The sequence below is a fragment of the Cervus canadensis genome, chromosome 23 (assembly GCF_019320065.1).
Source record: "Cervus canadensis isolate Bull #8, Minnesota chromosome 23, ASM1932006v1, whole genome shotgun sequence".
NCBI lineage: Eukaryota > Metazoa > Chordata > Mammalia > Artiodactyla > Cervidae > Cervus > Cervus canadensis.
Genome location: NC_057408.1, coordinates 1532332 through 1554841, shown reverse-complemented (window position 1 = coordinate 1554841; position 22510 = coordinate 1532332). Strand labels below are relative to the sequence as shown.

The window sequence follows — 22510 nt, the reverse complement described above, 5'->3', positions numbered from 1 at the left end:
GTGTTAGTCAACAGATCTGGGTTTTGTAATGGAGCTAGATGTTATTTTATTTGAGTTTTACGGGTGGGAGGCTGGTTATTACCTTTCTCATCACCTGAGTCCTTTCTCCGTAGGCCCACATTTCTGTAAGCACTCAGCCCAATGAAGTGGGCCCGGTAGCTGTATTGGAGTTCTGGGTTCAGGCTCTTATAAGCCAACATCTTTGGTACCGGGAACAACCCATCCTCTTCCTCATGGACCATTTGTGTAAAACAGCTTTTCAGTTGATGCAAGAGGACTGTGTGCAGAAATTGCTCTACCAGCAACATAAGGTAAACCTGTTGTGGAATTTTTCTTTGTCTTCAGCTAGATAGTAGCCTTCTAAGGAGGTTCCCCACATGCATCCTTCTCAGTACTGCTCTGTGCCCACTGCCTTTTTAAAGCCTTGCCTTAACGGTGTCTTGTTGAGAAACCATAGTCTGCCAGCACGGCTCCTTGTAAAGCCAAAGAAGAACACCCCAGGAGGAGCCCTGCTCATTCATTGCATTTGGCTGTGATGTGGTGGGATTATCACTGCTGGTAGACTGATTACTGAACTCTGTATCTTACCTGAATTGTCCACTGGCAGAAGATAATTGCTGTATTCTTGAAAAGCTCGTTGGTTCTGTTTTTTTAAAGCCGCCTCTCTCTGCTCCACATGCTCTCCCTGGTGTAGAATGCTTTGGGCTACCACTGTGACCGGAGTTTGCTCTCGTCTTTGGTGAGCTGGATCCTGGCAGGCAACATCACTCCTTCCTTTGTGGAGGGCTTGGCCACGCCCACTCAGGTAGGAAACCTGCTGCGGCTCATTTGTTATCTTTGTGTACTTTAGTATTGTTATTATCCTTACCTACATTACTAATAGCCTAAAATATCTAACATCTATTTAGCACTTACTACACATGAGAATGTTTTTTCATTGAATCCTCACAGTAGCCCTCTGTTGAGGTTGTGCTGTTGCTATTCCTGTTTCACAGGGGCATTAACTGTGGTTTAGCAGAGTCAAGTGGCTGGCTCAGAATCAGACAGCTGGTTATCAAAACTCCAGCTGCCTGACTGCAGAGCCTGCCCAGCAGCAGGACAGAGTGGTTAAGAAGCTGGAGCCAGACTGCCCGGGACTCAGCCTTGGTTGTGTCATTTGCTAGCCCTGTGCCTTGGGAACTGGCTCACTCTTTGTCTCCAGAGTCCTCAACAGTCAAACGGGTGTAATGTTATTACTAGGTGTTGGTTGTTTCTATTGTTGTCATCGTTTTCATTAATTCACCACATTGTTTTTACCATTATTGCCACCTCTTATGACCTTTGTGTGTCGAATTCTGTCTTTGTTCTGTCACTTTAATCAGTAGTAGCATTCTTCAGCTTCTTGTCACAGTCTTACCTCCTGCTCTTCCTCATACCTCTCAGGGTCCAGCTGAGACAAACTCCATGTTGTTATCTGCATACATCTCTGGCATTTCCATCTTTTGCTGAGCTGATTCTCTTATCAGACATGCCTTCCTCTCTGGTCTCTGTAGAGCCTTGTCTGATACATTTATCTTCTCTGATCCTACCTCCCTTCTCTAGTTTGCCATAGCACTTGACCTCTGATTCAACACTCACACTTCTCACTGTACATTTTGGTTACTTATATATTAGTCTTGTCTACCCTAGTGAATGGAAAACTTACGGGCAGTTACTAAAGTAGCCTTTCCAAAGGAATTTAATGTTTTTCAGTAGTCTATTTTATATAAATTTATATCTGTGATACAAGTAGAAATAGGTTTAGAAAAGCTATGTGTTAATTTTAGAAACTATAAATGTGTTGATTGAAATCTGTGATAGCAAGGGCGTTAATCTGTGGAATATGAAGGTGTGTTTTTCTGTCTGAATTGGAGCTCGTTCCTTTCATGTTTATCTGGTGTCCTTGCAGGTGTGGTTTGCATGGACAGTCCTGAACATGGAATCCATCTTTGAAGAAGACTCCCAACTCCGAAGAGTTGTTGAAGGGGAATTGGTTATAAACTCTGCATTTACCCCCGACCAAGCTCTGAAGGTGCAAAAAGCAGTTCTGCATTTGAGTGGTAGAAGGTGGTTCACACTTTGATGCTGATGGGTTCACCTATAGCTTTTGAACTTCTGTGTTTTCTTTTGTTGGGAATGTTTGGGAAGCACAATAACTGTTCTAATGCTTAACATGGTGAATTGAAGTGTATATTTCCTTTCCGAGGTTTATGTAACATCGAGAGTCACGACTTTTATAATTTGAGGCTGTGTCCACTGCATGTATGAAGGGGATTGCCCTTATTTTAGAGCATCAGAATCCCCTAGAGAGCTTATTAAGAATCTGATTCCTGGACCTCCAACTTCTGAGATTCTGAATCTGGAGTGGGACAAAGAATTTATTTTTAGAAACTCCCTAGCTGATCCTTAGGCTCACTAAAGTGTGAGAAAAACTGGAATAAGTCTTTAGAATTAAAGACTTTCTATTTTAGGGTCCTATAATGTAGACTGTGCTTTTGGATTTCAGAGCCTGTCAAGATATTTATCATTCTTGAACATCCATTTAAAATCTAAATTTTCAAGAGATTGATAAGGTTTGTAAAATTTACTTTAGCTTTCAGATTATTCTTGCACTATAGTGTTTTACATCAAAAGGAATGGAAAGACATGGAAATGAGATTAGACTCGGTGATACTTAAGACCCAGTCCAGTTCTGGGGTTTGTGAAATTTTTAACAGAAAAAAGTCTGCCCCACGTGTCTTGTTACTGGGAATTTAAAGTGTTAGCTAGTGGGTTGGAAAAATAAGGTTTATATGACTTTTTTTTCCTTTATTGAATAGAAAACACAATGGTTAGCATTTCATTTGACTCACTTAGGATGAGCATACTGTTTGCAGATGTGATCATTACATGGTTGCTCAAAGCCCATCTCTTTTGTAGAAAGCCCAGGCTCAGCTGAAGCTCCCCATCGTCCCGTCCCTCCAGAGGCTGCTGATTTATCGTTGGGCCCACCAGGCTCTCATCACGCCTTCTGACCATCCTCTTCTGCCCCTCATTTGGCAGAAGTTCTTCCTCCTGTATCTACACCGCCCAGGACCGCAGTATGGGTACGGTACCCAGTGTAGTCGTGACTCAGTTCCTGCCTTTGCACTGCTCTGCTGCCCTGTGTTCTCACGCTGTGACACGGGAACGAGAGGCATTCTTTGGCTCAGAGCCTCCCTCCTTTCCTGTTTCACATCTGTTAGACTGGACCTTTTCTGAGTTCAGGGTGTCTTGGGGCAGCTCTCGCTTCATCACCCCCCATATCCAGTTTGGTGAAGACAACACCCTGGAACTGTGCGGAGTTTATCAGAGAGCCTCTGGAGTCCCGCACTGAGGCTGCTTGTGTGGCCACGGTGGGCTTATTCGAAGGGACCTGAGATGGTAACGTGCGTGTGCTAAGTCGCTTCAGTCTTGTCCAACTCTTTGCAACCCTGTGGACTGTACCCCCGCCAGGCTCCTCTGTCCATAGGATTCTCCAGACAAGAATACTGGAGTAAGTTGCCATGCCCTTCTCCCAGGGATCTTCCCGACCCAGGGATCAAGTGCATGGCTCTTGACAGCTCCTGCACTGGGAGGCAGGTTCTTTACGCCTCGTGCCCCCGGTGATGCAGGTATGGACAAAGGCCGGGACTTGCCTGGGGTGCCCGTTGCTGTCTGGCTCCAGCTCAGTGTTTCTGCTTCCCTTGCACTCCTTAACTCACCCTGTTTGAAACATACAGATGGTGATTCTTCATCACTTCTGTTTTCAACTGGTTGCAAGTTCAAGAAGAGGGACTGTCTTTAATCACTTCTGTATCTCTAAGTGGTGACAGTATCTTGAATTTGCATAGCATTTCATTCTTTTAAAAACTGCTTTTATATGCATCATATTGTTGGAACCTCATTATAAGCATTGCGGTAAAAATGATATGTATTAATAAAATGCGTTGTTAATGGACTGTAATGTTGTGTCACATAGAGCATCTTGTGTTGATCCTCATGTGCTCTTTGCTTGCATTTTTTAAGGTTACCTATAGATGGTTGTATTGGAAGGAGGTTTTTTCAAAGCCCTGCTCATGTCAGTTTGCTGAAAGAAATGAAGAGGCGCCTGACAGAGGTGGCTGACTTCCACCACGCTGCAAGCAAGGCCCTCCGCGTTCCAGCAGAGGGCAGTGAAGGGCCGCCAGTGAGCCAGGCTGGCACCCTTGCTTACCTGACTTCACCAGAACTGCACACAGAGCTTGTGAGGTGAGGCATGGCTATTTAACCATTTCTGTTGTTGTTTGTAGCACAGGTACTTGGATACTTGTGCTAGATTGTTGATTTGTGTTACAACTGCTCTTAACCTGTTAGATTGACTGTGGAAGGTGGTTTTGACTATAGGTTTGTATCTTGTAATGTTTCTTTTTTGTGTTTCTTATGAGAAGTGAATCAGCAATTTGGATGTACCTCTGTGAAGTGCCTGGAGTCTGAGTGAACACTTTTAAACTGGAGGGCTGGTGACCTCTTTTATTTCTTTATTTAGTAACAGAAGCAAACCGAAACAAGTGATCATAGCAAGTTAACTACTAGTATAGTCTGCTAGGATAGTTCTCTAAAAGAAATAAATGACTCAGGCACCCTGAGTTCTTTAAATGGGGTTCATAGACCCTCTAGGAAATTCTGGTATCGACCTGGGGTATGGTAGATTCATAATCTTCCAAAACTGCTTCTGAAAAATAGACTCAGTATTTGCACACACTGTAAATGGTTAAGAACTCAGAGGTAAGCTTGTGTCCCCTTCACACTGTTCTACCTTTCATTTGTAAGCTTGATGTAAACCAGATATTAATCATATAAATATGACTTAATAAAAATGACTCTTAATAATGAACTCAATACAAAATGAATACAAAAGTCTCGGTGAAGAAACCCAGTGTTTCAGCTCAGCTCTCAGACTTTAGGCTTGATTGACCTCAAAGCCTTAGGGCTTCTCTCTGCCTCCAGAATAATTTCTCCCTGTCTCTTTCTTGCTTGAAAGAAAACTTCTTTTTGCTGGGCTTAACCAGTGGGAATGCTTTATCTTTGAACATTTAGATCAGCTAAGAAAGTCTTTGATATCCCCTTTTGCCTTCTGGCATGTTGTGAAGTATATATATTGCCCAGGCAGAAGCTGAACAAGAGCTCTTCCCAGCCTTTCCCGTTTAAGAACGTCAAAGCTGTGTCCCTGGGTCTCTTCCTAGAGGCTGCAGTCGGGGTGAAGGTGGTATTTTTCCACTTTATTGTGTAAAGCGCAGCCACACCACCTTCTGGTCTCCACCTGGTACTTTGTGTATAATATGTGTGCTGAGACAACTCTGGTATTTGTTGCTGCAAACAGCTGCTTAAAATACCAGTGATATGAGCTAAATGGACTGTGTTCCTTGTAAAACCAAAAAATAAAAACAAAGGAAGCATCATTAAATTAAAAAAAAAAATTTACTGGAAAATTGAGAATTTTTTTTCTTCTTCCTGTTTTTAGCTATTTTCTGCTATTCTTTCTTCATGGGAACAGAGTGCAAACATGCTGTGGGCTCTATTTGTGATTCCTTGAGGCAGGAAATTGTCATTTAGCCTAAAGCTGGCAGAGTGTTCCGATGCATAAGTTTAAAATGGCTTTTAATGTTTTCTCTGAAAGATGGCAAATGTGTTTATTTGAATGTGATTTACACTTTTCCTAGCACCAGGACTCACTGTGACTAGATTGCCTAGGAGAGAAAAACTCCAAATTCAGATTCTTGATCTGTGTTAAAGTCACCTTCTCCAGTTATTTTTTTCTGTGTACTATATTTAACCCTCTTTTGTAGTAGAGTTCACAGCGCCCTTTCTTCATACTTTTTGTATTAGCAATTATTATTGCATCATATTTAAATGATTTGTGACCTTTCTCCCTTGCTGGCCCTTCTTGGGAATGGAAACATTTTCTATGTTACATGCTTCTAAACTTTTATCTTTTAGTGCTGGTGTTCCTAAAGATGTAAGAGACTTAATTTGCTTGCGCATCTTTTTGTATTTTATATGATTATGGTTTCTTTTTTTCCTTTTAGGCTCTTCAATGTGTATATATTATGGCTAGAAGATGAAAATTTTCAAAAAGGAGATACCTATATCCCTTCTCTGCCAAAGCATTATGACATTCACCGGCTAGCAAAAGTGATGCAGAATCAGCAGGTGACACTAGCAGTGTCTTTTGTAGCACATCTAACTGTAATTTGAATTTGTCACTTTTATAACTTAATGGTAAAACCACTTATTGATACGGAAATGGGATCATTGGGATGGTCATTTTGTTTGTGGTTTTCTCAGTATGTAAATGAGTCTTTTAAAAATTTTCTTCACTTATTTTTTAATTTTTGGTTGCGCTGGGTCTCTGTTTCTCCTTGCAGTCTTTTTCCAGTTGTGGCGAGCAGGGGCTGCTCTCTAGCTGTGGCGTACAGGCTTCTCATTGCAGTGGCTCCTCTTGTGGAGCATGGGATGTAGGTTCATGGGCTTCAGTAGTTGCGGCTCTGCGGCTCTTGAGCTTAGTTGCTTCGCAGTATGTGGAATCTTCCTGGACCAGGTATCTAACCCATATCTCCTGCATTGGCAGGCAGACTCCTATCCACTGTTCCTCAGTGAAAGTCCGTAAATGATTTTTTTGAAGGCAATTTGTTGCCAGAATCTTGGCTTTCTGTGCACCAATGCCAAACAGAAATACAGAGACAGAGTTATGGAGGAGAAAGAAAGTGGCTTTATTACTTTGCCAGGCAAAGGGGGAACACAGTAGGTTATCGCCTCAAGAACTGTGTCCTCCTCTCTGGTGAGTAAGGAGAGGTTATATAGTCAGGCAGGGGTATATGATAAGGATGAAGGCAGTAACAGTCTTGGATTCTTATGCAGTTTCACAAGGGCAGGATTGCTAAGATTAGGGTGTGTGCAAGGTCTTAGATGATGCTGTTAAAATGTTGCACTCAGTGTATCAGCAAACTTGGAAAACCCAGCAGTGACACAGGGCTGGAAAAGATTAGTTTTCATTCCAATCCCAAAGAAGGGCAATGCCAAAGAATGTTCAAACTACCATACAATTGCACTTATTTCATATGCTAGCAAAGTAATGTTCAAAATCCTTCAAGCTAGACTTAAACAGTATGTGAACTCAGAAATTCCAGATGCACGAGCTGGATTCAGAAAAGGCAGAGGAACCAGAGATCAAATTGCTGACATTCACTGAATCATGGAGAAAGCAAATGAGCCTGGGAAAACATCTACTTCTTCATTGACTGTGCTAAAGCCTTTGACTGTGTGGATTACAGCAAACTGTGGAAAATTCTTAAAGAGATGGAAATACCAGACCACTTTACCTGTCTCCTGAGAAACTTGTATGCAGGTCAAAAAGCAACAGTTAGAAGCAGACATGGAACAACAGACTGGTTCAAAATTGGGAATGGAGTATATTGTCACCCTGCTTATTTAACTTATATACAGAGTACATCATGAGAACTGCTGGGCTGGATGAATCACAAGCTGGAGTCAAGATTCCTGGGAGAAATATCAACAACTTCTGATATTAAACCTTAGATACTAAAGAGCCCCCTGATGAGGGTGAAAGAGGAGCGTAAAAAAGCTGTCTTGAAACTCAAGATTGAAAAAACTAAGATCATGGCATCCAGTCCCATTGCTTCATGGCAAATAGATGGGGGAAAAGTGGAAACAGTGACAGATTTTATTTTCCTGGACTCCAAAATCACTGTGGACGGTGACTGCAGCCATGACATTAAAAGGTGCTTGCTCCTTCGAAGAAAAGCTGTGACAAACCTAGACAGCATATTAAAAGCAGAGGTACCACTTTGCTGACAGAAGTCCATATAATCAAAGCTCTGGTTTTTCCAGTAGTCGTGTATGCTGAAGAATTGATGCTTTTGAACTGTGGTGCTGGACAAGACTTGAGAGTCCCATGGACAACAAGGATATGAAACCAGTCAATCCTAAAGAAATCAACACTGAATATTCATTGGAAGGACTGATGCTGAAGCTGAAGCTCCAATATTGTGGCCACCCGATGTGAAGAGCTGGCTCATTGGGAAAGATTGAGGGCAGGAGGAGAAGGGGGAGACAGAGAATGAGATGGTTGGATGGTATCACCAACTCAATAACATGAATTTGAGCAAACTCTGGAAGATAGTGAAGGACAAGGAAGCCTGGAGTGCTGCAGCCCATGAGGTTGCAAAAAGTCAGACATGACTTAGTGACTGAACAACAACAACAAAGGTCTTAGGTAGTCCAGTTTCCTAATCTTGATCAGCTTCCCTGGTCCCTTTAATCTTGTTTCAGGTGGCTTCCTGGCTGCTCCTCCTCTGATTAATAACTATTCTGTCCTTTGGAAATCAAGAAGGTCATGGTGACTGGATTCTTACTTACAGGAAGTGGGGGACAAAAAGGCGTCCATGCCCGGGAGACCCACAGGACCCTGCTTGGCATCAGCTCGCCATTTTCTCTGATACTCCTTGGTCTAGAGGAGCATAGAATCCCTACCATTTTTCTTTAAGTTGCTACACAGGCCATTGCTCTTTTTCACACTTTCAGCAGCACCAGGTCTCCTGCTCTGAAGGGGTGTAAGGGAGTTTCCAGGCAAGGGGGAGACCTGTGGAACACAAATGTATGCATAATGGTTACTAGTTGTCCAGTCTGTTGAACATACTGTTTAATTTTACCTGCTGTGTTAGAAACATTTCTCTTTTTATTCTTAGGAGCTAAGAGTGGTCTCCTGTATCTAATTTCATAATGGCTCCATCCTATCCTGCTTTTAGGGATCACCAGTATACAGAGAGCAATTTGCAAGATCTTATCTTGTTTTAGATGAGTTTTCCACCATAGGTTGGCAAAAGATTTCTTAATAAGGTCCGTAAGCAGGTTTTTGTCATCTCCAATGTTGTTTTTTCAAACATTGTGGTTGGAAAGGCCTCTATTCAACCTTGATCCAGATGTGACCCTCTCAAATCTTAACCAAAATCTCGTGGAAGAGGGTGGGGGGAATTATTAGATATAGATCCTTGTAGAATCTGACATAGCTCAGAAATTTCAAGTTTGCAACAATACAGGGATAAATACCTCTGAAATCACATCCACAGTGGTCACCTAGTTTTGCCATATTTATTCCATTTTAACTTTCAAATGCATTCCCCTCCTCAGTGTTAAAGTAGCTGTCACTGTTAATGAATTTACTGCTTTTCTGGATATGGGAAAATGCAAGAATTTGGGTTCATAAACTCTTCTGAAGACATCTAAGTATCTAAAGGCCTATTCTGCCAGTTCTTCTCAGAGCATAGAGCACCTCATTTCTGATCACCACTCTGCATTCCTTTCAGGGGGTGTTAAAGGTCAGTGGCTGCCATGGCATTGACTTAATCCTTGAAGAGGCAGATGGCAGTTTTCAGTTGGCAGAGCCCCTTCAAGGTCATAAATTTGACCATGTTGTGGGGGCATTTCATGACCATGTTGTCCCATGGTGCTGGGAATGCTATTCCCAAGTCTGGTGGAGACTTCGCCGATAGGCCACTCAGTGTGCTGTTACTGGACTAGGCCATAAAACAGTATCCAAAGTCTCTGGACCACTAACCTCCATGATCCAGGAAAATATTCCCTTTTGTTGCTTTTTCCCGTATCTAGAGTTAAACTATTACAATCATTGCTCTCATATATGTGTGTGCTAAATCACCTCAGTCATATCTGATTCTTTGCAACCCTGTGGACTGTAGCCCATCAGGTTCCTCTGTCCGTGGGATTCTCTAGGCAAGAATATTGAAGTGGGTTGTCATGCCCTCTTCTAGGGGACCTTCTCGACCCAGGGATCAAACCCGCTCCTCTTATGTCTCCTGCATTAGCAGGTGGGCTCTTTACCATGAGAGCCACCTGGGAAGCCCATATGGAATTATGCAGCATTTTATCAGAGGCTCAGTCACATTTGGTAATTTAAGAAACAATTTTGTAAAATGGTCTCTCTCTCTCTCTATATATATATATAAACAAGATAGCTAGCAGATTAGTAAGGTCATAAGCAAGAATTTTAAGTCAAGCACTTCAGTTAGATGTAGCCCCATCTATCCCAGGTTGTTTGACTTCATCTATTCTGTACCAGTCCTTTTCTTTAAGGGAAATTTTATGTTGGTGTTGTCCATAAGGCACCCAGCCCAGTTTCCTCTGTTGCTAGGCTCACTATCCTTAACATGACTTGATTGTTTCCAACATAGAGGAGCCTTTAAATTTAAACCACCATAGTTTGGTGTTAAGTAAATCCATCCCATAACTGTGAGAGATTTAATACCTTGGCTGAAATTCTGCCTGTTCTATTTGAGCTTGAGTAATGAAAATTCTCTGACCCTGGGTTTATGGCCAGGTCAGAGGAGGTATTACTAATAGGCCAGGTGACAGGATCCAGTCTGATAATAGCAGTAATGGCCTGTACATGACTATACTCATTTTTTTTTTTAAATAAATTTCTGAAGAGTCAACCACTTAGAGCCTTGGAGTAGAGAAATCCATCTAGGTAACCTGAGAGTACTAGACACAGGTCATTGGCCACAAACCCAACAATTGGATTGATTTTAAAAACTAGCATAGGATCACCCTATCATGGCTGTGATAGAAAGACATTTGATTCACATGCAAACGTCCAAGAAGTCAGGAAAATGTTAACAAATGATTGTACAAGTCAGATTGAAGATCTTAGGAAAGCTGTCTACTTCTGATGTTGTTGTCTTCTCACTCTGGTGTGAGTGTAGTTTCTCCTCTGAGCACTATTTATTTATAGGGTGATTTTGAGGTCAGCTGTCCTCTCTTTAGGCCAGTCCATTGCAGGGGCCTTTTGTGAGTGAAAATTAATCCAGGAGTCTGTTCCCTTCAGATTCATTGTGCATGAGCTAGTTAGGAGTACTTAGTAAGGGTTCTTCCATCCAAGTTGGAGATTATCCTTTAAATTATGTCTTTTTCGGTATCCATAATCCCCTGGTTGTAGATTATGGGGCATCTGATGTTCATCCAAAGATAGATTACTGAGGTAAGCTTCAGATACAAACTTAGAGTATCCTTTAATAATTCAATTAAACTTTACATTAGTATAACATAACAGCAAGGAACTGTCTGGGAGGTGAGTCTTACAGACCTCTGTTAACAAACTGCAATTTACCGTTCATTGAAGCATCTTTTTCTTTCCAAAATTACCCTCATTTCTACCAAATATAATTAAATTAAGACTAATTTACTTGCAAAATATGTCTGGTCTCAAAAACTTGATCTGGTGGCTTATATAATTGATCACGTAGACTTGTTGTTTTGTTAAAATTTTTATAAGGAGTCTCAGACTGAACTCTTAAAAGATATCTCAGGGCTAGGAAAGTCATGCCAAGGATTTACCACAGATTTTTCCTGTCAGATCTAGGTGAATTCCTCCCTTTTCAAGGTCCCCAAAATACCCTGAAATTTCTGTACCTGTTGGTGCAGTAGCCTTCCTAATTTAGCTGATAAAGCTACTGGGAACCAAAGAGTCTCCAGTCTTTGGAGAGAGCAGATACAGAGAAAAGATAAATGTTTCACTTCTGCTTACAAAGGTATAATTTACCAAATTGCTATAAGTCATATTTAGTTTGAAGGGAAAATTTTCCTTACGCCTGGAAAACTGATTCAAATTAGTAATTTTTCAGATAGAAATCATAAAAAGTATAACTGTTACTGAGTCCAAGCTCAGCCTGTTTGCCACACGACAGGCCAGTGAATCTGAGAGAGATGTTGAGGCAACGAATACAACTTTATTCAGAAAGCCAGCAGATGAAGAAGATGGCAGACTAACGTCTCAAAATAACTGTCTTGTCAGGGTCCTGGTGCCTGGTTCTTTTATAGGACTGAGAGGGAGAGGAGTTGAGAACGTGAAGACCATTATCTTGCAGATATCTCCTGGAATGTTTTCAGGTAGAGAGGCAGGGTTTTCTGAGGCAGGTCATTATGTGTGATTATAAAAACAAAGGTTAAAGTCAAAGAAACAGATCCATCATGGAGTCAGAATTGATTCTTCCCTACAACATAGCCTTTGTTTCCCTAACAAAGGCTAACAAAGTTTTGCTAAGAGAATGCACTGGTCGCAGCAAACACCTTCTTCCAACAACACAAGAGACGACTCTACACATGGACATCACTAGATGGTCAATACCAAAATCAGATTGATTATATTCTTTGTTGCCAAAGATGGAGAAGCTCTGTACAGTCAGCAAAAACAAGACTGGGAGTTGACTGTGGCTCAGATCATGACCTTATTGCCAAATTTAGACTTAAATTGAAGAAAGTAGAGAAAACCACTGGACCATTCAGGTATGACCTAAAGCAAATCCTTTATGATTATACAGTGGAAGTGACAAATAAGAGTCAAGGGATTAGATCTGACAGAGTGCCTGAAGAACTATGGATGGAGGTTTGTAACATTGTACAGGAGGCAGTGATCAAGACCATCCCCAAGAAAAAGAAATGCAAAGAGGCAAAATCGTCTGAGGCCCTACAAATAGCTGAGAAAGAAGAGAAGGTAAAGGCAAAGGAGAAAAGAAAAGATATACCCATCTGAATGGAGAGTTCCAAAGAATAGCAAGGAGAGATAAGAAAGCCTTCCTCAGGGATCAGTGCAAAGAAACAGAGGAAAACAATAGAATGGGAAAGACTATAGAGATCTGTCAAGAAAATTAGAGATACCAAGGGAACATTTCTTGCAAAGATGGGCATGATAAAGGACAAAAATCCGGGTGTGATCACTCACCTAGAGCCAGACATCCTGAAGTGTGAAGGCAAGTGGGCCTTAGGAAGCATTACTACAAACAAAGCTAATGTCTGTATCAATCATATTAATCTAATCAGCAAGCTCGAGCCACCTCCAATAGCAGATACTAATTCAGTACTGAGTATTTCTTGGATCATGGATTTCTAGGATCACGGATCCTAAAATTTATCTTGGCCAGTTTTCTGTATATTTAGATTTAATTTGTAAGCACTTACTTTCAAGTCAGTTAAATATAGTTAATTTACAGGTTAGCTTTTACATAAATCTCAATTTTTCTGCTTGAGTTTAAAAGGCTTTTTTCCCCTAGTCCCCACTTTTTTTTTTTTTTCTCCTGAGGTCAGAGCACAGGGGAGAGAAATAACAATTCCTTTTCCTGGGACCATAGTTGGAGCTGTCGCAGTTTTGTAAAAATACCTTGGGGTTGGGGAGGCTACAGGAGGGAACAGAGCTCTGATCATCCATAACAAGGCTAGTCCAAAAGGGAAAATCCCAACCAACATTCTGCTACAGGCAGGGCCTGAGGCAATAGGGAGGGGCTTCCTGGTATTATCCCGTGTGAGCCCTGTTATTTACCAAGGAGGTCTCAATTGGTCAGTGTAAATAGTGACACATATATATCAAACAATACCAAGTACTAATTTAATACTGATTTAATTAATAAATCATTAATATTAAATTATTGAATAATTTAATATTAATTTAATATTTCCCAGATTACATGAATCTGAAATCCATTTAGATTAATTTCTCTTGTGCTTAGAATTGTTTGATTTTTAAGTATCTACTTTTCTTTAAGCCAGTTAAATACCCAGTTAATTTACAAATTAACCTCAGCAACAATAATCCAAAGACAGACATCTGAGACTTATATATATAAAAACAGACACAATGAGAGATCTCATAGCTTTGTCTTCTAAACTTAGTCATGAATCAGGTATCACAATAGAAAACTCACTAGTTTATAAATAACAGTTGGAATAAGAAAAAATTTAAAAGGATTCTTTTTTTTTTTTTAATTCAGTTTCAGGAATTAGAGGTGGTCTAGGTAAGTGTTCCTGAGAGCCATGGTCTCAAGGCACAGGGAAGAGAAACTCATGTTCTCCTGGTAGGATTTACTCTTTCAGGGTCAGAATTCTGAAAAAAGAAAAAAAAGAAAAAAAAGTACTTTAACAAACTAGCTTTCTCTAATTGCACATGCAGAAATAGCAATTTTTGCAATTTCAAAACAAATTTTAACCAGTTTCCTCTGAAGTCTAAAGGATATTGTGGCTACACAATCAAAAAATCACCTTTCTTTGTCTGTGGTCATACCTAAAATTTAGACCAGGCAGTGCTCAAATTTGCCCTGATAGCAGGGGCACATTGGCTGATAAAATGTCTCAGCAGGGATTGTCCCTCTGAGGAGATGGGGTCTTATTTTGATCAGTCTCAGGCTTTTGGATTATAGGAGAAAGTCCTGGACATGAGAACCCCACTGCATTTTCTCATCCTGTGGCAATGAAGATCTAACTGTAAGAGACCTATTTTTAAGGCCATATTTCTTTGTCATTGGATCATAGATATGGGTCGACCAGTCATTTAAAATCTCCCAAGGAGCTCCCACCCAGGATGGAACCTTAGAGGAAATGCTTACCATTTTAGTTCCAGCAGTTAATACCAGATGTCTGCATGCTCAAACTAAAGTAACCAAACCAAACCAAAACCTCACTAGCTGGCAGTCACACGCTAAATAAAGCAGAATGCAAAGAGATGCCCAGAAGTCAAGAACCAAATGGCATAAGTGCCCCAAAAGGGTGGCAAAGAGGTGCCCAGAAGTCAGAAGCTTGACATCAATCTTTCTTTTCTTTTTATTTTATCTGTTTTATTTTTGGCGATGTCGGATCTCAGTTGCAGCACACAGAATCTTACTTGCATCATGCTGGATCTTTCTTTGTGGCTCATGAGCGTCTCTCTAGTTGTGACATGTGTGCTCCAGAGCACGCGGGCTTAGTAGTTGTGGCACTCAGACTTAGTTGGCCCATGGCATGTGGAATTCTACTTCCCCAAGCAGGCATTGAACCTACACCCCCTGCATTGGAAGGTGGATTCTTAACCACTGCAGCACCAGGGAAGTCCCTGGGATATCCCCTTTTGAATATCCGGCCCCGCTTTGGCATCACATGAAGGACTGAAGCTCATTCTTGGAGCATCTACAGTCTCATAAACACAGCCTTTTTCTGACTGTATTCTTCCTTGTTTTAAATTTTCAACATCTGAACACTTGTAAGCGGTCATCTCTATTCCCATAAAAAGTTCAGTGTACGGATTTGTTAAGATTCACGCATATAGAAAGTTAATAGCATGGAGAAAGTGGGGAGCTCACCCTTAAAGAGACTTACTTGAAGCTGTCAGTTTTGGTTGCCCTTTTGGATGTGCTCAATTCTAGTCTTCACATGTTCTAATCTTTTCACAAATAAAGGGGTCTGTTGTCTTTCCTAGGTCAAAACTTCTGAATTTTTTCTGAGCTTCTGTAGCTCTGTGTGGGGGTGTAGAGATGTATCTCTCCTGTTCCAGTTTCTTTTTTCTAGGAACTGAATGCTACTGGCCATTGACCCCCAACCTTGGATGGGATTTAGGGTCCTCTACGACTTGAGAGACTTGAGACTTTTGGGTTTAAACCTAGTTGTTCCCACATTGTATGTAATATTTCATCTCCATGAGGTGTCTTTGACTTTCTTCTCTTTTCTTTGTCTTTCCTTCCTCTCTCTCCTTTCTTCTTTCCTTCTCTTCCTTCCATGAGTATCTATTGAATACCTTTTAGGTGTCAGTCACCTATACCAAAAATATAAAAAGAAAAGTGATGCAGTCTCTGCCTTCAAGATTCTTACTGTCAAATGGGGGACTAAATATTACATCTGGTGATAAAGACTGTGGGAGTGAAATGTGCAGGGTGCTGTTTGACCTGCAAAGGTGGAGTGGCACCTGATTCAGACTGAGACTGGAGTGTGACCTTTGATCTGAGCCCTAAAGGACAGATGAGAGTTTGTCAGGTTGAAAGGATAGCATGGTGATGTGGAGTGGCGGAAAGTTATTGGCAGGAAGTCTTTGTTTGGAGAGATGTTGAAATAGCTGGAGTGGTTAAATAAGTGGATGGATTAAAAATATATAGAAGAATTAATTAGTAGAATCAGTAGGATTCTCTGGTTAGGATTGATATACTTCTAGGGTAGATAAGACATACACGGACTTCCAAATTTGTAGCTTGGGCAGCTAAAGATGCTATTTACAAAACTGGAAGAGAAAGTGCCCGAGGGGCTTCAAGGAGAACTCATATCCAGGAATTGGTGGGGAAGGGATATAAAGTTGTCTGTAGTTCAGGAATGGGGCAGTAGGAGATGTGGGTATAATGGTAGTAGAGTATTTGGATTAAGAAGAGGACTCAAGATGGAATTCTGAAAAGAAACATTTAAGACATGGAAAAACAAGGCTGAGACTGTAGGGCCAGAGAAATAGGAAAAATTCATAAGTGATCATGGTGTCCTGAAATCTTTTGAGTGCAAAATTAACCCATTGTTAATTCTCAGTATTCTTCTCTGTCAGCCTCTATCAACAGTAAATGTTTAGCTGGGCTGTTGAAATTACTTTTTCTCAGTGTGGTATATAATCAAAGAGTTTTGAGATTCTTTAGACTGTTAGACTGTCCATTTTATTCCATTTTATTTATTTATTTGACTGTACTACGTGGTTTCTGGCATCTTAGTTCCTCTACCAGGGAGTGAACCCAGGCCCTTAGCAGTGAAAGCACGAAGTCCTAACCACTGGACTGCCATGCCAGAGAATTCCCTAGAATGCCCATTTTAAATGTGATTCATCCTAATGCTTGGAGAACCTGGAATGGACCACCTCATGTTGAAACTTATGGATTCACTTTAGAGTTAAATATATAATTTTATATGCAAATATATAATTCATTCCTGAAAGTTAAAGTTCTTATGTTCTATTTTAGGACCTGTGGATGGAGTATTTGAACATGGAGCGCATACATTACGAGTTTCAGGAAACCGTTGGTCTGTGGACACAGGCCAAGCTTGAGTCCCATTCTGCACCCAGCAATTCATCAGTTCAGCTGGACTTCACTGATCCTTTGTTGGGTGAGCTGTTTGAGTGAGCATCAGACCCTTTGAATGAGTGAATGACTGAGTGTATGAATGAGTGAATGTGAATCAAAGCCATTAAATGTTAAGATTCACATAGTATATCCCTCAGTGAGAATTGCTTTTTTTTTTTAGGAATTCATTGTTAACTTGTCTACTACTTAGGGTTAGGTTATGCTATGAATGAGAGAAACTGCAAAAACAGTGAGGGCGCACATAAGAAAGGGATTTTTTTTATGTCAAGGAAGTCTGGAGACAAGCAGTTCAGAACTAGCTTTATGACCTGAAAGCCTTCAGGGAACCCTGCTCCTTCTGTTTTTCTGTCTCACTGTTCTACATATGGTTCAAGACGGCTGCTTAAGCTGTCATATTTGCATTCCATTCAGCGGGTAGGGAAGTCTCCCTCTTTTAAGGACTCTTTCAAGAAGCTGCTCATACACTTTCCAGTTACATCACGTTGGCCCAAACTGAGACACATGGCGTGCTACAGTCCATGGAGTTTCCCCACAGTCTGGATTTTGCTGATTATACCTTTGTGGTATAATTTAACATTTTTTTTCTGTCTAGTGTATTTCTTGTAAATTGATATTGGAAAAGTGATTAAGTAGTTTGTGATATGTTTTCTCCATGATTCTTTAAAAAGACATTTCAGTTAGCTTAGAACATTTGAAGTACAACCTAGAATTTAATTATTTTGGGTTTGCAGCTTTTAAAATTCAGCAGTCTGTCTTTTTCTTTCATAAACCTTTTTCCTGTGTATCTGAAACTCTTAACCATACAGATGGATCATATTCCCAGAGATTCTAAGTTAACTGTTTCTCACAATGCATTTTTCTAGAGAAACAGTTTTATAAATTGTCAGTTTTCTATGCTAGGCCACGAAAACTCATTTAACCTGCAAATATTGTAATATGTAGTGTAGTAGGACACTGAGGTGATTCAGAGAAAGGTAAAAATACCTTCTTGATCCAGCTCTGCCACTAACCAGCTGTGTGATCAGAAAAAAATAAGAACCTCTCTTAGCTTTTGGTTTACTCACCTGTAAATGAAAGTGCAGAACAATCTTACCTAAGACTAAAATTTTTCTCTCCAACATCTTTCTCCCTCCTTTTTCCCTGAAATAAAAGTTTTTTTTTGGATGATAAAAATTATATTAAAAATTATATGAGCCCATTGGGAAAAATTAAACAGTTTAGGAAGGTATTGTATGTAGGGGAAAGTGTAAAAATTGTCCTCAACCCAGCCATATCAGTTCTCATTTTCTAGTCCTGAAAGTTTGTCAAATGAGAGGAAGAGTTAAATATAACTGGAAGCTGTTGAATGTGTCTCTGTTCATGTCCTCCCATCCGTTGTGTTTTCACATTGCCTTAACCCTGCCCTAAAAGGCTGGTTGTTTTTCTGAAGGTAAGCTAGTAATTTATCAAGCCCTTAATTTGTTCCAAGCACGGTCTTTGTATGCATTAACTCAGTCTTCCCAACAACCCTCTGAGGGTTATCTCCATTGAGCCGGTAAGGAGCCTGAGGTGTAGAGTAGTTATGTAACTTGCCTAAGTCACAAAGCTGGGGCTTTGAGGAACAGGCTTCAGAGACGGGGCTGTTCACCACTTACCTTATTTTATTTCTGACAATCAGTACAGGTTGCAGTTCTAAATAAAAGTAAGACCTAGATTTGTAAATAATAAGTTTCAGAGTTTTCTCAGCTGAGAGCAGGTTAGGTAATGATTATATCAAATGATTGAACTTGTGATTGTGATTATAGGAAAAATTCCAGTAGCATTTCATAGTTTATTGTATACTTATGACATCAACTTCTTTTTCTCAAATTTGTTGGCTTCATAACTTTTTGTCAGTTGTGGTCCAGAGTTATGATTATAGTTAAATATGGTCTGAATTTTTTTTTCTCTATTTTGTATTTAAAGTATCAGTCTTGATTTTTCTTTCATAGTAAGTTATATCGGGATAGGAAAAGATCCTCCCCACCTCCCCACTCCCGTTTTCCTTTAGAATTATGAGCTAATGTTGCTTGAAAGAAATTTGAACATAGGAATCTTACCCAGTGGTGAATATCCAGCCTTGTTACATTCTGTGCATAGATTGGTAGTTCTAGTGGAAAAACCCCAGCTATAAGGGACAGTCCTGTACTTGACCTGTTTGGAATGTTAAGTTCCATCTGTTTGGATTACAAACAATACAAGTTTTCTTATGCCAAGTAAAGTCATGGCTATTAAATTTTCTTTAATTTTTCATAACAAGAATAGAAAATTGAATGCTGTATCTGGAATGAAATCGGAAGTTCAGAGTAGTCCCTTGAGTACTTTGTTGACTTATTGACTTGAAATTCCCTTGACCTTTCCTGGCCTCTGTTATATTACATGGCAGCATTTTTCTTCATGTTCTTCGTGAGCTGTGTGGTATGTGGATAGTGTAGTGAAGAAAAAGGTAGGGAAGATAGGAATTTATTAGATACCTACTGTGTTTCAACTCTCTACTGAGTACAGAAATATAAACATTTAAGTTGGATTGATCAATATGAGACCATGTGCAATCTAGTGCAAAGTTGCATGATACAGATTTACCTTGATTTACCTTTATTTTTCTTGTGTGGTGCCTGACTTCTTATTTGGACTCATAAATCAGTTTTTGAATGAATGAATGAATGACTATTTAGTGAAAGTCATTCAGTTGTGTCCAACTCTTTGTGACCTCATGTCCATGGAATTCCCCAGGCCAGACAGAATGCTGGAGTGGGCAGCCGTTCCCTTCTCCGGGGAATGTTCCCAACCCAGGGATTGAACCCAGGTCTCCTGCATTGCAGGCGGACTCTTTACCAGCTGAGCCACAAGGGAAGCCCATGAATGACTATGTGACTATATAAGTTCTATAGGAGTTTATGCCCATGTCTTCATTCAATTTAACTCTACTGTTTTCGGCCCTCCTAATCAAACCTTGGTCTAATATGGTACTTTTCACTCAGCTTCATTCCATAATGCTCTTTCCTCTTTCTCGTTTATTTCTCATGGTTGCATTAAACTCTTAACTGGGTTACTTGCCCTATTTCCCCATTCTACTCTCCAGGTGATAGCTACTATCTTTCTAAGCCTTGCTTAGAGTCATTTACTAGATCCCTTTTGCACTGGTGTCAAGTCCATGCAAAGCTTAGCATGTCATGCAAAGCTGTCTAGGGTAATAATTTAAGATTGTGACCTGTAGCTCTGTAACTATCATCAAGACTTTTTGAGGATAGTAATTCTATTTAATTATACCACATGCTCCCAAGCTTCCAGTTTCTGGAAGAATATTATTAGGCCAGTGGGTGATCCCACAGAACTTGCAAGTAACAGAAGGTAATTTTATTCATTTAGGTCTCTGGTGATTTAAAGAGCTATTCTTCAGATCTTTAGCATTCTTTATGAAGGTAACAGACTATGTAATTATGTAGTACATTATGACCTAGTGGTAGCCATTAGTCAGCAAAATGACAATTTTTTTTCAGCTAAAGAAAGAGTTTTAAGTAACCTGCGGAAGCATGAGGACCCCCAGCCTCCTCTTGTTCTGCAACCGATGAGGCCTCCTGTGCCAGTTATTTCTTCAGCCATGCTCCTGAGTCAGAAGGATGCCACTGAGCTGGTGCGCACAGACCTGAATCTGCTGCAACAGCAGGCTAGGTAAGACCACACACTCTCCAGGATCATGGCTGCGTGCTGCTGTGACATCCTGATGAGTAGTACCTGGAAGGGCTTCCTCATTAGCCTTCTCACCACGAGGGTGATTTGACCAGACTGGCTCAGACCAGATGGTTGTCTTAGTTAACCAAGTCATGACAGATTCTTTTCATTTCACATAGAATTATGTGGGTTCCATGTACTCTGTAAATTGTATGTGTTTCTTGTGGCATTTCTGTGTCAGTAGTGCCAGCTAAATTTTTTCTTAGGCTTCCCCTGAGGAAACCACATACTATTGGAAGGACGGTGTTCAAAGGGAACAGAATGAGATTTACCTCTTTTGTCACTGCTTTGCTTTCTAAATGTCTGAATTCTTTTAAAAATTACATAGATACTTGATGTAAGGACAGGAAATACTCATTCAATATTCTGAGTTCATGGTGGATACAGAATGATCAGCTGTTTGTTTTGATTCTAGCTTGTGATCATGTGAGGAGGGTTATGTGTGTGGAGCAAGTCTTTTATTTATAAAGTGAAAGAGTTTATCTTTGCAAAACTCATAGGAATCAATCTTCCATTGGTATTTTTGGCTTATTCGTATCATGTGTGTTGTTTGCACCACACCACACAGGCTACTTGCAGATTACTGAAATAATACAGTTAGGACAGTGTTGAAAACTAGCTTATCTGGTCTTCCACATGTCAGTTTGAGTTGCTGATACCTAAGAAATCACTATATGTGTGCTCAGTTGCTAAATTGTGTCCAACTCTTTCACGTCACCCCATGGACTGAAGCTTGCCAGGCTTCTCTGTCCATGTGATTTCCTAGGCAAGAATACTGGAGTGGGTTGCCATTTCCTTCTCTAGGGGATCTTCCTGACCCAGGGCTTGAACCTGCATCTCTTGCATTGACAGATGGATTCTTTACCACTGAGCTACCAGGGAAGCCCTTAAGAAGTCACTGGTACTTAAAAATAAGGTTCCCCCTTAGGATGATTAAATTAGCATGAAATTCTCATTTGTTCTTGTGTACTTAAGGATTCATTTAAAAAAAATGTTGATATAACACAAATTTTAAACGGAGCTTTGTTTCTAGCTAAAAAGTCACACTTTTCCTTCCTTTCTTAACTTTCTTGTTAGCCAGTGACTGCCAGGGAGAGGGTTTGGGTAAGTCTTAGCACACACTTTTGGTCTCTTGTTACTGTGAAATTCTTGTGCGTTAGTGTTCCCCGATGCAGGCTGAGGGTGACTGGAAGCCTTTATCACTTATCATAAAGTTTTTCCTAAGACTTTTAAAATAACTTCTCCTGATGATGTTTTTCAGAACTGCAGCTCTTCGGGAATCTCAGCAGGTGGCGCTGGATAGTGAACTGTTGGACACAATGCCCAAGCAGTATGTTAATCGAGAAGAACAGACCACACTACATTTGGAGTGCAGAGGCAGTAGTGGTAAAAAGTGCCAAGGAGCAGCAGTTGTAACAGTTCAAGTAAGATTGAGTTTCCTCATAGTTCAGAGAATTTCATTTGAGTTCCTAATATTGGCATATCATTGAAAAAGACTGAAAGAAATATTTAGTACCTTGTCCCACAACATTTAATAGTTTTGGGGAGAGTAAAGCTCCCCATACCGGAATGTCCCCTGGAGAAGAGCATGGCAGCCCGCTCTAGTATTCTTGCCTGGAGAATCTCTTGGACAGAGGAGCCTGGCGGGCCACAGTCCGTGGGATCACACAGAGTCGGGCATGACGGAAGCGATTTAGCACAGCACAGAGCTACACACAAAGCTAATCACTTACTTCCCTAAGTGCCGATGAGTCTCCCAGGACAGACAGACAGAAATGAAAAGAAAAGTGGAATCATTGAGATGATTCGAAGAGAGAGGTGCT

General features: G+C 40.5%; 1 protein-coding gene across 1 annotated transcript in view; it reads left to right on the top strand.

The window, feature by feature from the left end:
• EPG5 (ectopic P-granules autophagy protein 5 homolog) overlaps positions 1-22510 on the top strand; it is a 126070-nt gene that overhangs the window by 52701 nt on the left and 50859 nt on the right. Inside the window, exons 19-27 of the mRNA XM_043443845.1 lie at positions 114-311; positions 695-805; positions 1928-2050; positions 2938-3104; positions 4045-4266; positions 6084-6207; positions 16815-16959; positions 20456-20627; positions 21949-22111. Coding sequence (XP_043299780.1) covers positions 114-311; positions 695-805; positions 1928-2050; positions 2938-3104; positions 4045-4266; positions 6084-6207; positions 16815-16959; positions 20456-20627; positions 21949-22111 — 1425 coding nt within the window. The remainder of the gene's footprint in view (positions 1-113; positions 312-694; positions 806-1927; positions 2051-2937; positions 3105-4044; positions 4267-6083; positions 6208-16814; positions 16960-20455; positions 20628-21948; positions 22112-22510) is intronic.